Genomic DNA, 15,510 nt, shown 5'->3' with positions numbered 1-15,510 from the left:
GTGGTGCGGTCGCACTACTATTTTTCAACAAACAGACGGTTGCAGCTGTCTTTAGCTTGCTGCACCTTATATCAGTTGCATGGAAGCAGCTGTCTATGTAAGTAATCGAGAACGCGCTCCCGCGGGCAGCAATCACTTTCTGGCAGACGATCACTTTTTGGCACAACACCTGGAGCTAAGGGGGCAAAACAATCGCATGAGTGCTGCTGTTTGACTGAGGAAGAATAAAGTAGTCGTGGTAAGCCAATCACATGACCACTTCAAGACAAAGCAACAAGGTGATATATACCAGTTTATAAATTGTGTTGATAAGCCTCGTAAAACCAGAGTCATGATAAAAATATATACACAGCGTTTTTTCCTCAATAGTTTCGCCACGTTTACTGTCTAAGGACAGCGCAGCAATCACTCTCTGCTTATGACCAAAAAATAATAAAAAAAACCAAAAAACAGCCCGTTCGTGTTTGTGGAAAAATGTCGACCAATCAAAAAATGATGTGGCGACATGACATTTGGTTGTTTAGGAAGAGGGGAAAGTTTTAGGAGTGATGGCACGAGAGAGAGAGAGAGAGAGAGAGAGAGAGAGAGAGAGAGAGAGAGAGAGAAAGAAAGAAAGACAGCAGAAAAAAAGAGAGCGAGTTTTGAGAAATTTGTGACGTTTAGCATGTTTGGAGTGTGTAGTTAATGTGTTGTCTTGTGTAGTTAGTGTGTAGTGTTGTGGATAGGTTTGTGTTGTGTGTCAGAACAATGAGGCGACTGCTGTCTCCAGGTAGAAACAGGAGTGATACACCTGCTGCTGTCAGACCTGCAGGTATCAGGCTGTGATGTTCTCCTTTATAGTGGACAGAAATTATTTTTTTGGAGTGGCACAAATAATTTGTGTGGCATCTTACTGAATGCAGAACAGCTGATTGTTCTGTAAATAGTTTGAATGGTTATTTTAAAAATGGGTAAAAGGTAAATGGCTGCAAATAACTTTGTTGTTTGCAAAACTTGTGCATATGATTTTAAAATTGACAATTTATATTTGCATTTAAAGTTATGAAATATGATTCATTAAACATGTGTGTGGTTATTACAGTAAAAAATATAACCTTTTCAACTTTTATGTTTTTTGTCTGAATTTAGATCAATTGTGTTAATACAGTGTGTCAAAATGAAAACATAACTGTAAACTAAAGGATGATACGAAACAAGGCAAAGTAAATAGTTTTTAAAGGTGAAATGTAGAGGAAAGTAGTTAAAAAACTTTTTTTAAAGTAACGCAATAGTTACTTTTCAATTAATTACTTTTAGAATCTTGTAACTCAGTTACTAACTCAGTTACTTTTTTGAAGAAGTAACTAGTAAATATAATTAATTACTTTTTCAAAGTAACTTGCCCAACAGTGGTCCTCAAAGAAGCAATTCAGCATATTCAGAAAAATGTTAAATTACACCTTGAAGCCTGATTAATGGCTTGTTTTCTATAATATCCTCAGAAAGAAAGAGAGAGCAAATGGTTTGACTCAAAATGTTCTTTCATCAGTCCCTCTTCCTAAGTCAGGTCACCAAAAAAACAGAGTGACAGCACCTTAACGCACACCGAAATATTGTGTTGACAGGGACATCTATAATGCTACACCAGCATCTCTGAAGGGGCTGAGTCTGTTTCCGTCATGCTCCTCCGTGTTTGTATGGGGGCTCTGTCCTGTGCACATCCATGATCTCATTTGCTGATGTGCCTCACGTGTTTCTTCTTCGCCTCCTCTCATTATCTTGTGAGCCTCTGCCTCTTTCACCTATCTTCCGATTCTAAAAATAACCTCCTCCCGTCACCCCTTCTCCTCCTCCTCCTCCGTGTTCACCTCCCATGAGAACCACCATTGTGCTGCAGAGAGCAGAAAGACACAGTCTCTACGCACATACCTTTTCTTTGTATGTCTTGGTCCTCTGATTCACAGCGTAGTAACTCCCTGTGCTGACTGCACCAGAGTGCACACTCAATTGAACTAATGAAGAGATCTCTCTGAAGCATCCATTGATCTGCAAGACTTTATTTCACCGTGTGAGCAGGACATTTATCATTCAGCAGAGCGGACAGGAGCAATCAGGAGCAGGCAGGGAAAATATCACCACAGCTCTTCTTCCCTTTGCTGCCTCCTTCTCTTTCTGCTTCATCCCTTCCTTTCTTTGGTCCTCTGACTTCTTCCAAGCCCCCTCATCTCATCTTCCTTTCCCCGTTTCTCTCGTACAGTTCCAAAAGCGCCGCTGATACCGAACACACACATAAATGTAATTTCCTGATTTGCATTTGTTCCGCTGTGGTTTAATCCCCCCGCTTTCCTTCGTATTTAACATATTAGCTCCATTTAAGAACTTGAGCTTCATTTCTCTCTTTGTCTGGTTCAGCTTTTATTTTTTCGGTAACACGTACATTTATCTAAAGAGGCACAACTACACTGTGACATAGGTCCCAGCTGACAGAGAGGAGTCTGTTCGTTCCTGCTGCCAGCATTCAAACTGCCAGGAGTTAACAGTATAAATTTAGCTAGCCTGCTCACTCCTCCACCCTTCTACTTTTGGCTGGAGGCAGCCACAGTGCTGGCGTTCACACTTCACACTTTTCTGTCGGTGTGTGTAAGTGAGAAGAAGTTAATATGACGGTGGTTGTCTCTGTTGAGGATTCAGAGTGCGAAACATGGCCTACTTACACATGAAATTCAGATTAAACATGAGACCTACAGGTTTGACTTTTCCAGCACTTTGGATCAAAGTTAAATTTCCTGCATTCTTCTTCTCAAAGTCTGTCTTAAAACAAGGCTACGTCCAAACAACTAGATTTTCATTTCAAAACATTTGAAAATTTGCAATTTCTGTCCAGATAATAAATCTCCAACTGATACTAACATGCACAAAAAACAACCCAAGACATTCCCTGTAAATTAGGCATGATTGCTGTCATGATCCACAGTCTACAGGTTGTTATCTGCCAGTCAGGACTGAAGATTTGTTTTTTCTTTATGGCCATGTGACAGGGAAATGATGAAGCAGGTAGGTAAGGACACTTAGTAAGACTGGGCTGCAAACCTGGACACCTGGTTCATTGTTTATTAAACTCTCTGCTTCTGACCACACAAATTTAAACACACTAAAATATAGCAATAAAATAGGGACGATAGATTTTTTGGAAGTCACTGTTTTCAGGAGAAATTATGGTTGAGCTTCTTCCTCTTAGAAGGGAGTTTTTCTTTCACACTGTTGTCAAATGCTTGTCAATTGTTGTTTTTTTCTGTATTAATCTTTACCTACAATATAAGGTACTTTGAGGCCAGGGGCAGATCTGAGGGTGGCATGGATATCAAAGCTATTACTTTACGCATATGCTTTAATCTTAAGAAAACATTCATAAAAGCAGTGGATTGTGAATTCCTTTCCTCACTGGTGACCTTGCTCCTTAGGCAGCTGTAGACTGATAATGTGTGTGAGGCCTTCTTTCAGACTGTATATGTATATGTGGTTAAAATACATTAAATACAGCATGTATACACGTTTCATATAAACATAGTCTGTAACTTTCTTATTGACTTTAACCCAAATAATTAGACATTTCAGTTACATGAATAATGTAATATTTTTTGATTTTATGTACTGTCCTAGCCTATATAATAAATAAGTGTGTAGCCCAGTAAGTTTAAAATCCAGAAAGCTACACAACGTGTTATAACTCATGTTAGAAACACAAGTCTAACTCTTCTAACACGTCTAACGCTCTTTTTATTACAAATAATTAAAGTGTCACATGCTTAAATTTACACAAAATGTCAGAAACCTGCACTATCATGAAAACATTTTCTCCAAAAATGTAAACATAATTTTTCATGAGTTATTGGGTTATTACACACACACGTTCATTCATTTCCAGACTGTAACAATCAACCACCTGTGTTGATCTGAAATGCCCCTGGTGTTGATTTAAAATGTACTCTGGCACAATCAAGGGTCGATTGCTGCTTAAAACAAAAAATAAATCTATATCAACCTGTGGGCGATGTTTTCATGTATTCAATGTTAATTGTAGCGAGGCTCAAACTCTTAATGCTAGGTTATTTTAATAAACAATGTTGTCATATGCAAAGCTAGAGTGACACTAGGAGTGGCAACAGATTATTTTTAGGTTGGGACATGCCACCCCATGCCATCACAGTAGATCCGCCCCTGCTTGCGGCAAGTATTATTGCAATTTGGTGCTATACTGAAAACTGAAAATTGCAAGTGAACCCTTATGACTTCTACATCAGAGAAAGTGCTGCAGCTGGAACTAAGTACATACTTTGTGTTATTATGAGTCGAAAAGCAGGTATAGATTGGAAAAATGTAGAGATATTTTTGATAACATGATGCTGATTGCAGTAAAAACTGTGGGTTAAAACCAATAAAAACCAGTGGATAGAGATCTCAAACACCAGTTTGGCTGTTTCTTGGCTCAAATTCTCTCTGAAAATTTGTTTTTGTCAAATGCTGCCGGTAGGAAAAACAAACAGGGATGAGAATATCTTGTTTCCCTGTGAGGCGAATCGAGCAAATCAAAATGCAGCTCATGTTGTCGTATTTGCCCTATTGATCCCAAAGCTGATGCATCTCTGATGACAGCTACTGGAGTTGTCATGCCTCCCATCCTTTTACTTATTGCTTGTGTCTGTGCAGACACTGAAAGAAAACTTATATGGGAAGAGATCCTATCTGTGCTCTAAGCAGCATTTAAAAACATGAACACGCATCCTCTGCATGTGCCAATTTGGCTGTTTAATTTTGCTTGTACTTCTTTGCCAGTGGAGAAAAATAATAAATACAGAGTGTCTCATTTATCATGGATTGCAGAGCGTTTCTGCTCTACTGGCTCCCAAAAAGAGAGAGAGAGAGAAGAAAAGCTGGAAAGCCAGTGTTATCGGTCCATTAAATGGTTGTTATCAGCTGTTATCACTGCCATTGATATTACCAGTAGGCAAACTTTTCCCCCAGCTACAAGGCGCAGTAGGCTGTTGTCAATTCATTTAACTGTGCGGTGTTCCTGCATCGACATAGGTGGAGTGTTTCCAGTTTGAAAGAGCAACTAAAATCTGTGTGAGAATGGAAATGTTTGTATGGACTCTTTGCATGTAGTGCCATTCTGACTTGTTCTGTTTTTCATCTTAGTGATGCCTGCTAGAAGGTGCAAGACGGCACCAGCTGGCTGTCATAGGAAGCCAGTAACAGCCGTTTGTTGGGTTTATAACAATTTGAAACAGGTGGAATACATTTTTTTTTCCACCTCCATGAGTTGTGAATAAAAGCCTTTGATGATTTCTTACTCAGAGGTTTTACACCTGAGAATGTCAAACTCACTCACACCGTGGTCCACATACAGCCCACTTTGATCTCAAGTAAGCCAGACCAGTGAATCCCCCCGGTCTATCGGTATGAAGAAGTTTAACTGCACACTTAATCCCTAAGATATGTTGGTATTAGAAAATAAAGTGCAATTTCAGCAGTATATTTTCTGCATAACAAAGAAATGCTGTGATAGTAAAAGAATGAAGTCTGTCCCAATGACTCTTTGGGCATAAACTGTAAAAAATAAATGTATAAAATTTTGGAACAAGTTCTGGTAACTCATTGCCCAGAATGTCATTTAACTATAAAACAGATCGTTTTTGGTCATTTACAGAAATTTTTATTTTAAATACCTATAAAACAGGAAGGTAATAATATTGAATAATATGTAATAAATATAGTTAAATATTCAAAACTCATGCCGTCCTTCACTTGTTGCAAAGCTGTCGAGTGGGCTGGATCATAGTCTCTGCTGGGCCGGTTTTTGGCCCCTGGGCCTTATGTTTGACACAGCAGTTTAACACTGTTATTAAGGATCTCCTTCCTTAAGCCTTGAGGCAACTGTTGTTGTAGTTTGTTGCTGTATAAATACATTTGAACTGAATTCTTTGAATTGAAGTCTTCCCTAGTTTTCAAACACACTTAAAAAAAACAAAAGACATTAAAGTTTCTGACATACAGATAATAAGACATCGTGGGGTCATCTTTGAGCCCTGCAAGCACTTCTCAATTTGACCCCCACCTGCTACCTTATGAAAAGCAGAATATTTGCTCATGCAGTGTGTGAGCAGGTGTTGTAGTTCTGAATGATTACTGAGATATTGATTAATCCCTTGTTAGAAATCATGGCCTGTAATGAAACACCCTTTTCTATGGATTTGTCATTTTGAGTTTGTGTGGGTGGAACATTTTTTTTCCAGGCTGTTACTGATTTTCTCTGCCATTATTTTTGCATTTGTTCCAACAACCAGGTGCTGTTGCAGTGTGGAATCTATCACCTTTCGCGAACTGAGATTTGTGTGTAAAATATGCAGTTTTTCCTTTGTCGCTACTTTGAATTCGTTTCTAAGGTTACACAACATGTGGCAACAAACTTGTCTACAAGTCAAAATTCAGATGCAGCATGAAGTTTTTTCAAACCTCTCCCTTCACAAAATCTCAGCACAGTGACTGCTTTGGCACAGTTCTTGACTGAGCTTTCACCAATATTGCTTTAATCTTAAGACAACATTCATAAAAGCAGTGGATTATGAATTCCTTTCCTCTCTGGAGACCTTGCTCCTTAGGCAGCTGTAGACTGATAATGTGTGTGAGGCCTCCTCCAGACTGAGAATGAACTGACTGCTGGGATTTATCCCTGGAACAACAAAACAATTTTCACTCAAGGCTCTCTTTATTCACATGTTGATGTCCACGGTCGGCTAATATTTTCACAGTCTGTGTACATACTGGAAACCGCAGTGTTGAGAAATGCTGTTTTGACAACTGCTTTGTGGCCACAGGTTTTAGGTCAATTGGGCTATGAAGACTAATTAAAATAGAGGAGGAGGGCTCAAATTAAGCATGTCAGTGGCACAGATACTCTCACACATGCACACGCACGCACACGCAGCGTCTATGATAACAGCTAAAAGCTGCACACACTACTGCGGCAAACGTATTTCTACAGATTTCTCTCTTTTTCCTTCTTTTTCACAAAGGCACACAAACACCATAAGCTGTGAGGTTTCTTGGCAATCTCAAGCACACAGACCACTCATTTCTGGCAGCTTCACTCATTCCTTCTGATTCACTTACGGCACACGATTGGTTCTAGCATGCGATAACGGGCTTCCTACCTTCGGGACAGTAACACCTGGGCCCGGCCAGGCTGCTGAAACAAGTGGCTCCATTCTTGCAGGGCTGGGAGACGCAGTGATCGACCAACAACTGGCAACGCTCTCCTTCATAACCTGAGAGACACGAGGTTTATGATCACACTGCTTTTGCTGGAGTTAACATTCTGTGTATTGTTATCATACAAGGATGTGATATATAAATATTTATACATCTGCAGAAGACTAAAGTGATGAATACATGGAAAAGCTGGAAATGATTTGCTTTCAATGTTAGATTGTTGGATTGCTAATTAAGTACTGTGTTATTACATTTGTGTTATTACTCTTGACCTTTTAGCTGTTTTATTCCAATACATGAAATCTCTGTTTGCCTGCAAATTGCTCCCACACAATCAATTCAACAGCCAAAAATGGCACACAGGTACACCTTACACCCCTGAGAGTCTTTATCTACATCAGATATCATGATTATTATGTTACCAGCCTGGCAACCACCTAACAACAGGCTGTAATGCCATCTATAACATTTAATATCCATATGATTTTCACTTTAGGGTAATAACTAAATAATGAATATCCACGTAACTTGAGGGATGCATGATACATTAAGATGTCATCATCTTGCCTAGCAACAACCTACCAGCTGGCTAAATTGACACATTTGTAGCCTTTGTGCACTTACAACACCTTATTAAAAAAGCCTGATATTAATTTTACTGTAATGACACCTAATGTAAACGCAATTTAGGCATGTTATATTATGGTGTCATCACATTGTCTAGCAACCACCTAACAACGCCTAACTACAGCATGATCGTAGTAATATTTAATATTATTAAGAGTGGCTGCTCAGAGTTGTGCCTAATTTGGTTTCTAATTAAAGAATAATGTCAGCAAGACCACCTGAGCCACCTAGTAAAGACGGTGGTGTTTGCTGTCTGTTTCCGCTTTCTTAATTTTTTTCCAAACAGATGCTCACAGAGGGCTCGTTAGCACAACATGCTAATGAGAAGTGACTGGCAATCAGTAGTCACCTGTGACATTTACCTTCCTACCACAGGGTCTTTTTTTCCAGTTCCCATCTCAAAATAAATCTGACAAGATCAAAAGTTCAGGCTACTCTCTGCTGCTCTTTTTATTCAGACATTTTCTTAATGAAAGAAGCTCTCACCTCCCAGCCAAGACAACACAGTCAGGTTCCAAAATATGTGAATGGGGAATCTTCTTCAAATACAAAAGCATACTGGGACCACTACTTTTTAAATTTCTAGTTTTTATACATTACAAGAAAACATTGCATACATTTCCATTGCTATGCAGATGACACCCAGCTATATTTATCCATCAAGCCAGATGTCCTAAAGGTATAAAGGCCTGGATGAAATTTTCTGTTTCTAAATTCAAATAAAACTGAGGTTATTGTACTCGGCCCAAAAGCTCTTAGAAACATGGTGTCTAGCTGATACTTACTTTGGATCAGGGGCGGAGCGTGGGGGTGGCTTACGGGGCTTAAGCCCGGGTTGTTTTGTCAGAAGCCCGGGGTATTTTGGAGTGTAATTTTTTCATAGTTAGATGCCTGGCTGACAACTGTATAAAACAAAAAGTACACACAATATTCGAAGCACATAGTGCACACTGTGGGAATTTACGACTGTGCGTGAATCCCCCCCCCCTGATATTGGTATGATCCAAGCTCAGGCACTAAGCGACTGAGCGAGGGGGCGGGGCAGCTGCTGCTCGTGAGTGCGCTGTTGGAGAGACGGAGCCAGGCAGACAGAGGAGAGCTTAAGTTTGACCAGGTACCAAAGCAAATCATTCGTACCGTACAAATAATGTAAATATGACGGTGCATCACGAAAGATTGATATGAAACTGATCACTTGACCAATATTACGTTATTTGCTCTTCAAGTGAATCAACACACGGTGAAATGAAAAGCCGAACAAATGCTATTTTTTAGAGAGTCTTAGCTTACGTGTGTTTATTTCATATTTTCAGTTCTTACCCTCCCCGACTAAATCGGTTTCAGTAATGCACTGAAATATAAAAATGGACATTCGAGGGTTCTTTCAAAGAAAAAACTCTGGTAAATGTTATTTTATATATTATGCTTTGTATGTTGTTCAGTATATTTCTATGCAAAACAAGAGGGATTTCAGTACACAGCAGGATATTCACATTTGTAACCAGATATTTACATACACTTTAGGGAGAAAACATAAAACGTTTTTACTGTACAACATCAATTTAGAGTAAACTTTTGTTTTAGATAAATATTGAAATATATTCTGAATTAGTTAAATGTCAGAATAAAGAGAGAGAGATCTGTCTATTTATTATCACTTTCATCAAATTTAGGAGTACATATACACTAAGTTTATTGTTAAATAATAAGAAAACTCCAGACGATTCCATTCTGAGCTGAAGAAGCTTCTGATAGGTTAGTAGAGTCCATGTGAGTAAATTGGTAGCACAGCTGTGGATGCATATAAGGCAAAACACAGAGCCTGTTTCTGTGACATGGGAAAATCAAGAGATGTCAACAAAACACCAGGAAAAGAACTGTGGAGCTCCATAAGTGTGGCTCAATTTTGAATACAATTTGGGTGTCATTTGCAATTAAGAAATACAGATAGTTTCTCTCTTTACTCTTAAAGTTAACAAATATAAATTAAACATTTAGTCTAATTTGAGGTTTTACCTTAAATAAGTGTTTGTGTTTTTATCTGAAGAGCATGTAAATATCTGGTTTCAACTGTATATTTGATGATGTTGGTGTTTGGTTTGATTGTCAGCACAAAGAGGGAGAGAGAGGGTGAGAGAGGGAGATGGAGAGGAGAATGAGGACAGAAGAGAAATGGAACAAGAACCAGGTGAGACAGACATGTTAGTCAAATGGTTGTTTGCCAAAACATCAGAACACATATCTAGTACCTAGTGTATCTTTTTAGGTTTGTTATTTTTCAAATTCTATATTTATTAAGTTATGCAAACTTATTTGCACCACAAGGCTAATTAGTTATATAAACTTTTCTGAATCTAAATAGAGTACTTTGGTAGAATTAAAAATAATATGGCACAAACTTGTGACTCACAAAGACAAATACAGAGGGATCATTAATTAGTAATGATTCTCTTTCTGATCATTCAGAGAGGTTAGGGGAAATCAGGAAAGCAAGTGAAAACCAAAACACAACAGCATCACAGCAGGAAGCAGCAGGTGGATCGTTAAGGACAGCTGAAGGAGGTTTACTGGAAGGAGCAGCAGGAGATGATTTAGGAACTCTAGAAAGTGGTCCAAGACAAAATGTCCTCCCACAATATCCGCTGAGCCAGTTTGGAGGTCAGCAGAGGGCGTTTAATAAGAGTTGGTTTGAACAGTTTACATGGCTGGAGTATTCTGTTGTGAGGAACTTGGCTTTCTGTTTTTCATGTCGCATTTTTGGGAAGCAGAATACTTTAAAAAAAGATGGCCTCAGTCATTCAGGGTTCTGCAATTGGAAGAGGGCTTTAAATGCCTTTAGGGAGCACGAAAAGAGTTCTAGCCATTCGTCTTCTATGATCTGCTGGCACAGCTGTAAGACCACAAAAAACCAAGGTGACGTTGTTGAGCAACTTAGATCAGCAAGCGCAGCACAGATTTCAGAGAGACGACAGTATCTCCACAGGATCTTAGCTGTAACAAGTTTCCTTGGAAAACAAGGAATACCATTCCGTGGCCACGATGAGCAGGAATCCACCAGTCATAATCAAGGGAACTTCCTTGAGTGCATGAAGCTGCTGAAAACATTTGATCCATTTTTGAAAAATTACAGTCCTGTCTCACATACTACCTATGTGTCTCATTTTTCACAAAATGATATGATAACCAGTATTTCACATGAAATAACTGGAAATATAGTTAAAGAGATGAAGGAAGCTAAGATGTACTCTGTTATGGCTGATGAGGCTAGAGATGGGCACACGGAGCAGCTTGCAGTGTGTGTACGTTTTGTGTCATGTAAAGGCCATGTCAAAGAATGTTTTCTTGGTCTACGGAAACTAGAAAGGTTTGATGCACAGTGCATTACAGACACTATTGAGGAGCTGTTGCAGTATCACACGCTCAGTGACTTAATTTGTGTTGCTCAATCCTATGATGGGGCATCTGTCATGAGTGGTGCTGTGGGTGGTGTGCAGGCCCGTTTCAGACAGAGACACCCTGAAGCAGTATATGTGCACTGCTATGCACATGAGCTCAACCTTGTCCTTTGCCATACATGCAAGGCTATTCCAGCTGCTTCTGACTTCTTTGGACTTTTGGAAAATGTCTACACATTTTTTAACACCTCCCTGGTAAACCACACAAAGTTTAAGGAACTGCAAAAGGACCTTGGACTGTTTGCATCTGAGCTTGTTCAGCTCTCTAACACAAGATGGGCCTGCCAAGTAAATTCCATCAAAGCCCTTCTCAACAACATTTCTGCAGTTTTAGCAACTCTCGAAGCCACAAACACTCCTATTGCTAAAGGGATCTTGTCCAAGCTGTCAAAACCCAAGACTGTGTACATGTTAATCATGTTCTCACAGCTGCTTGGCACCACTGAAGGCCTGCACCGCTACCTGCAGGGAGAAAGGCTAGACATGGGCAAAGCTGTGGAGTACAAGATGTCGGTAGTTGATACACTGAGTAAACTGCGCACAGAGGCTGCTGCTGAGGAAATATTTGAGAAGGCCATGGACATTTGTGGAAGCTACAACATCCAGATTCCTCAGGGGGCAAGACACAAACAGAAAAGACTTGAAGGATTTGTACTTGAGTCCAGCTGTGGTGCAACACCAAATCTCACAAGCTCAGCAGAGTTTAGGTACGAGATATTCTTTCCTTGTTTGGACCGAATGTTGCAGGAGCTAGCAGACAGATTTTCTGGGGCAGGACAGAAAATAATGGAGGGCATTCAGGCATGCAATCCATCCTCCCCAACATTCCTTTCCGAAGATGCCCTAAAACCCATTGCGGCACACTACCATGTGACAATAAAGCCTGAAGAACTTGTTGTGGCAAAAAACTTCATGAAAAGAAAAATGGAAAAAGAGGACATTTGCGACATCACAACTGCCTTCCACTTGCTTGACGAGGACATGTTCCCAACTCTGAAGGTCATCTTTAGAATTGCACTAACCATTCCTGTCAGTAGCTGCAGCTGTGAGCGCTCTTTTAGTGCCTTGCGTCGTCTCCACATGTGGCTAAGGAGAACCATGGGACAAGAGAGGCTGAATGATTTGGCCATATTATCTATTGAAAGGGAGTACTTGGATAATGTTGACCCTGAAAATGTCATTGATAGGTTTGCAAAACTCAAGCCTCGAAGATACAGTCTCATGTTACCACAATAAAGAGGTGTTGTCAGTGTAGTGCAGATCTGTGATGATTTTCAGTGCTACCGTCATCTAGTTTTGATTTTGGTTCTTTGTTGGTTAAGTCCTGAAGTAGTCTTGATTTTGAACTGTTATTCTACTGTTTTCATTCTGGATCAGTTCTGCGTGTGGTTGAAATGGGGTTTAGTCCCCGTATCTTGAAACAGCCCTAATTTTGTTCTGCCTTGCTGTTTAAGTAAAAAACCGTTTTTAAGCTACATATGTGATATTTTTTTTTCTCATATTAAGTTTTTTTTTTAAGCTTACAACACAGCCTAATAAATCTTCAACTTCACAGCAGGTTTTTTTTTGTCATTTCCAACCCCCCCCCCCCCCCCGCACGCATATTACCCTTTAGGGCTAAGCCCCGGGTGTTTACAATGTCTGGCTCCGCCTCTGCTTTGGATTGCATTACCTTGGCCTCCAGTAACACTGTGAGGAATGTACGTCCTTTAATTTGCATTTTAAAGAAATATGTGGGTGTGCTTTTCTTTTTCCATCTCTGTCTCCGGGTGCTGCTGAAAAGCTACTTCATGCATTTATCACTCATTGGCTGGACAACTGTAATTTATTACAGCCTTCAGTTAATGCAAAATGTTGCAGCGAGAGTCCTGACAGGGTCTAAAAAGAGAGAGTCTTAATTGACTCCCTGCAAAATCCAGAATTGAATTTAAAATCCTTCTCCTCACATACAAGATCTTGAATATTCTGGCCCTATTATATCTTACAGATTTTCATAGTACCATATTGTCCAAATAAAGCACTGCACTCTCAGACTGCAGGCTTACTTGTGTAGAGTTTCTATAAGTAGAATGGGAGACGAGTATTTTGTAGCACCAGTTCCCAGTTTGGATTCGGGAGACAGACACCCTCTCTACTTTCAAAATTATCCCTAAAACTTTCCTGTTTGCTAAAGCTTATAGTTAGTGCTGGATCAGGTGACCCTGAACCCTCTTGGTATGCTGCTATAGGCTCAGACTGATGCAGGACTTGATGTGATGCACTGAGCACTTCTTTCCATTTACCACCTTTATTCACCATTTGAACAGATCATTAATTTACCTTCTCCCTCCCTTTTGTCCCATCTCTCTATTTTCTCCTTTTTCTCTTTTCAGGGAGTTGTTCCTTACCAACATCCTTACCACGTGTTGCTCATTGTTTGAGCTTTCTTCAGAGTACTGTATCTTGACACTGCAATATAAAGCACCTTGAGACAAATGGTGTTGTAATTTGGCACTATATAAATAAACCTGAATTGAGATGTTCAAACAGTCTATCTCAAAAACAGCACTGAAAGTAAAACCACACGATATGGCATAAAAACACTGATAGTGTGATAGGCCACACACAAAAGGGTTAATGCTGTGAGTTTTAACCCAAAACACAATCTTTTCTTAACCTTGCAAAGTCAGCTTTGGTGAAAAAAGTGAATGAAAACAAAACAACTCAGTGAGTGAAAATCACGAGCACAAGCATCCGCCTCCAAGCAGCAATATCTGACGCTCTGGAATGAGAACAAGTTCACCACACACACCTGGTTGACAGGTGCACGTGAAGTTGCGTCCTTCACCCCCCTGCCTGATGTCAGTGCAGGTGCCGTTGTTGCGACAAGGTCGGTGGTGGCAGGCGTCATATTCCTCACAAAAAATCCCGGTGTAGCCGTCTTCGCACTCGCAGAAGAAGGTGCTCTGCAAAAAAGCGACAGCACACAGATTTCACGCGTCAAATCAGGGAGCCCTAACGGCGAAACGGCAGGAGGGAGGAAAAACTTGTGAAACAGTAATAATGAGATCGCAGATTGTGAAATAATTCAGCGACACAACAATGCAATTATGAGCAGCGGTGACACAGTTTGGTTTTCTCAGCTAACGAGGGAAAACAGAAGAAACGGCACAAAACCAGACACGGTGAGATGACCTCTCCAACACCTCCCTCTCTACACTTTCATTCACGCTTAAGAGGCACAACCAACCGCTACATCTTTTTTTGGTTCGGTACGTGAATGTTGGGGCTCAGTGGATCCATTTTTAACTATGAGCAACGGATAATTAAAACAGGCCTGCATAAATCAAAAATAGCACCGCAGTGTTTGTTCTTCCAGCTATTAAATTTCAGTGATCAAAACAGAGCACAATAATGCATCTCTGATGATGATGATAATGGGAATTCAGCTTTTTTGGAAGTTGCATGTTTTAGATGTTAGAAAGCAATAAAGAGATTGCTAAAACTAAAGCAATGAGCGTGCCCATTCAGCGGTGCTACCTTTATTTATTTCACTAATTTATGCTAGTTTGTCCCATAAAACGTGAACCTATTGGAGGGCTGTGTATAAAAAAGGCTTTAATTTGTAAAAACCCTTTGAATTAAAGCAAGGATTCTTCATTTTAGTCACATACTGACTGCTGAAAGTAGCTTCTTGTATCAGCGAGCACTGAAATGTGTTCTCGGGTGAAGAAAAGAAACGTTCTCACCTCAGAGGGTTGGGTGATGCATTTGCCTTTTCCGGAGCACTGAGGGTCACTGAAGCTGCTGCCGGGCTCCACACAGCTGCTGGCCTTCACCGTCAGGTTGAGACGGAGCGTGACCTCCGGGGCCGTGGGAGCGCCAACGCGAATCACACCTGCCACAAGAGAGTGTGTAATCTGCTCATTTATACAACAAGTACAGTAATATGTGATGGATAATTTGGATGGATAATTGGACTCGGTGGTGGAGTTTTTAACCATACAGCAGTCTGAAGATGTACTTTCTTTTTCTATTTTCAGACACGGCTCTTCATTTATAAATATCGCAACACCTTTTGGAGAGTTTTTAAAAGGATTCCTGGTCCCCAGAGGATGAATTGTTGGCAAGCCCTTCTCTTTTCTCGCCTAGCGCTCAGCTGTATTTTTAGCCTTTTAGCATGTTGAGTGAATCATCAAAC

General features: G+C 40.1%; 1 protein-coding gene across 1 annotated transcript in view; it reads right to left on the bottom strand.

Moving 5' to 3' along the window:
• The window catches only part of dner (delta/notch-like EGF repeat containing), a 76,338-nt gene that overhangs the window by 11,983 nt on the left and 48,845 nt on the right, over nt 1-15,510 (bottom strand). Inside the window, exons 5-7 of the mRNA XM_085371236.1 lie at nt 15,059-15,207; nt 14,122-14,275; nt 7,191-7,304 (exon numbers count right to left, since the gene is read on the bottom strand). Of these exons, the coding sequence (XP_085227362.1) occupies nt 7,191-7,304; nt 14,122-14,275; nt 15,059-15,207 (417 nt within the window). The remainder of the gene's footprint in view (nt 1-7,190; nt 7,305-14,121; nt 14,276-15,058; nt 15,208-15,510) is intronic.

This window comes from Diplotaxodon limnothrissa, linkage group LG14 (genome assembly GCF_057381915.1).
Source record: "Diplotaxodon limnothrissa isolate DT_005_m linkage group LG14, D_limnothrissa_male_GT1.1, whole genome shotgun sequence".
Classification (NCBI taxonomy): Eukaryota; Metazoa; Chordata; class Actinopteri; order Cichliformes; family Cichlidae; genus Diplotaxodon; species Diplotaxodon limnothrissa.
This window is presented reverse-complemented; position numbering and strand designations above follow the sequence as displayed.